This window comes from Apaloderma vittatum, unplaced genomic scaffold, assembly GCF_000703405.1.
Source record: "Apaloderma vittatum isolate BGI_N311 unplaced genomic scaffold, ASM70340v1 scaffold25122, whole genome shotgun sequence".
Classification (NCBI taxonomy): domain Eukaryota; kingdom Metazoa; phylum Chordata; class Aves; order Trogoniformes; family Trogonidae; genus Apaloderma; species Apaloderma vittatum.
This window is the reverse complement of record NW_009702284.1, coordinates 3037-4519: the sequence shown is the minus strand read 5'-3', so window position 1 is coordinate 4519 and position 1483 is coordinate 3037. Positions and strand designations below refer to the sequence as shown.

Here is a 1483-nt window from a genome sequence, read left to right as displayed (position 1 = left end):
GACCTACCAGGCCAAGCAGCTCATCGCCAGGGAGATCGAGCTGGAGAAGATGAGGAGGACGGAAGCTTTGCTGCAAGCGCGAAACCTGGGCGAGGTAGGGAGAGCTCGCAGTGTCCTCTTGGCTTTTTGGGGGGATCCGTCGATGGGGATAAAGTCCTCGGGGCTGGTGTTTGGGGCGTGATCTTTCTGAAGCAGCTGGCGGCTTTCGCTCTGAAAAACGGGAATTCAGGATTAACCCCCCACCAGTGCAGTCGCAGCCGTCTGCCGGCACATCTGCCTCTGGGGGAGCACTGCCGTGCTGGGACGAGGTGCCCAAGGGCTCATCCTTTTGCAGAAATTCTGGGAAGATGCCCTCCCTGGGAGCTAAAGCTTTAGACCCTTCGACTCTGTAACGAGGGTTGCAAGGAGCTGGGAATTTCAGTTTTTCTTGTGGAGGAGCTGAGTTGCCCTCTCCTGCCCGTGCATTCCTTTTGAGCCTCCCAAAGATCCCAAAGTCCCCGGGAGGAGCAGAATTATTGCCCACTGCCCAAACCCTCTGTACAACAGCAAGTAGGAGGAGTTGGAGATTGGTGGAAAGGCTGAGAAACAGCTCAGGTGTAGCTGATGCCTGTCGTGCGCTGTTGCCACTGGGGTGATTAATCCCTGAGAGCCCCTTTTTTGCAGCAGAAAGGCTCTCTCAGGGTGTACGTGGGGCAAAGAGACGCTGCAAAAACATCTCTGAAGGCTCCTTGTTTACACGGCACCGACCGTGAAGTCCTGGGGAAAGGGGTAGCAAACGCGCCTGTGCCCAAAGCATGGCCGGGCAAGACGGAAAATGATGAAAAACAACTTTGCCAAGTCGTCGGGAGGTTGTAGTCAAACTCAGCAGCGAATAGATTATAGATTGGGGTGGGGGGGTACCCAAACCTTGGAGGGGACCCTCACTCAGGGCTCTTCTTTCCACAGGAGCCCAGGAATGGCCTCAGTGAGGAGGGAGAGCGAGCGGCCGCGGCGCCAGCAGGCCCCCCCAACCACCGGCAGCGCCTGGAGCACATCGTCCGGAGGGTGGCAGTGGAGGAAAAGGTGAGGGGGGCAGGAGGGCTGCGATTTCTACCTGATTCTACCCACGTGCATGTACCTTGGCTGCCAGAGACCGTCTGTGCCCAGTGGTGCATTTATTTATTTTTAGTACAGTTGCTTTTAATAGAGCTGTTGGGCACCGCACGGCCCCTGAGCACGTCGCTGGCTTGCCAGGGGACGGATTAGAGCTGGGTCATCCTTACGGACATGCCCTGCAAAGCAGGGGCTGGGGAAGGAAAGAGATGTGGACCTTTGGGCTAAAATAGCGGGATTTTGGCTCTGTCGAAGCTGCGGGGTCAAGGGGAGAGCTGCTTGGGGGACTCTGAGGGAGAAACCAGCGCTCTTCTGGCCTGATCCCACCCTGCTCATCCAAGAAGTGGTCCCCGGCCACCAAAACTCTCCCTGGGCGCAGCTTTGAGGCCTG

At 57.4% G+C, this 1483-nt stretch overlaps 1 protein-coding gene across 1 annotated transcript in view; it reads left to right on the top strand.

Annotated features, from left to right (window-relative positions):
• CHTF18 (CTF18, chromosome transmission fidelity factor 18 homolog (S. cerevisiae)) overlaps positions 1 to 1483 on the top strand; it is a gene marked incomplete at its 5' end in the record, with an annotated part of 5491 nt that overhangs the window by 3085 nt on the left and 923 nt on the right. Inside the window, 2 exon segments of the mRNA XM_009879506.1 lie at positions 4 to 94; positions 946 to 1062. Of these exon segments, the coding sequence (XP_009877808.1) occupies positions 4 to 94; positions 946 to 1062 (208 nt within the window).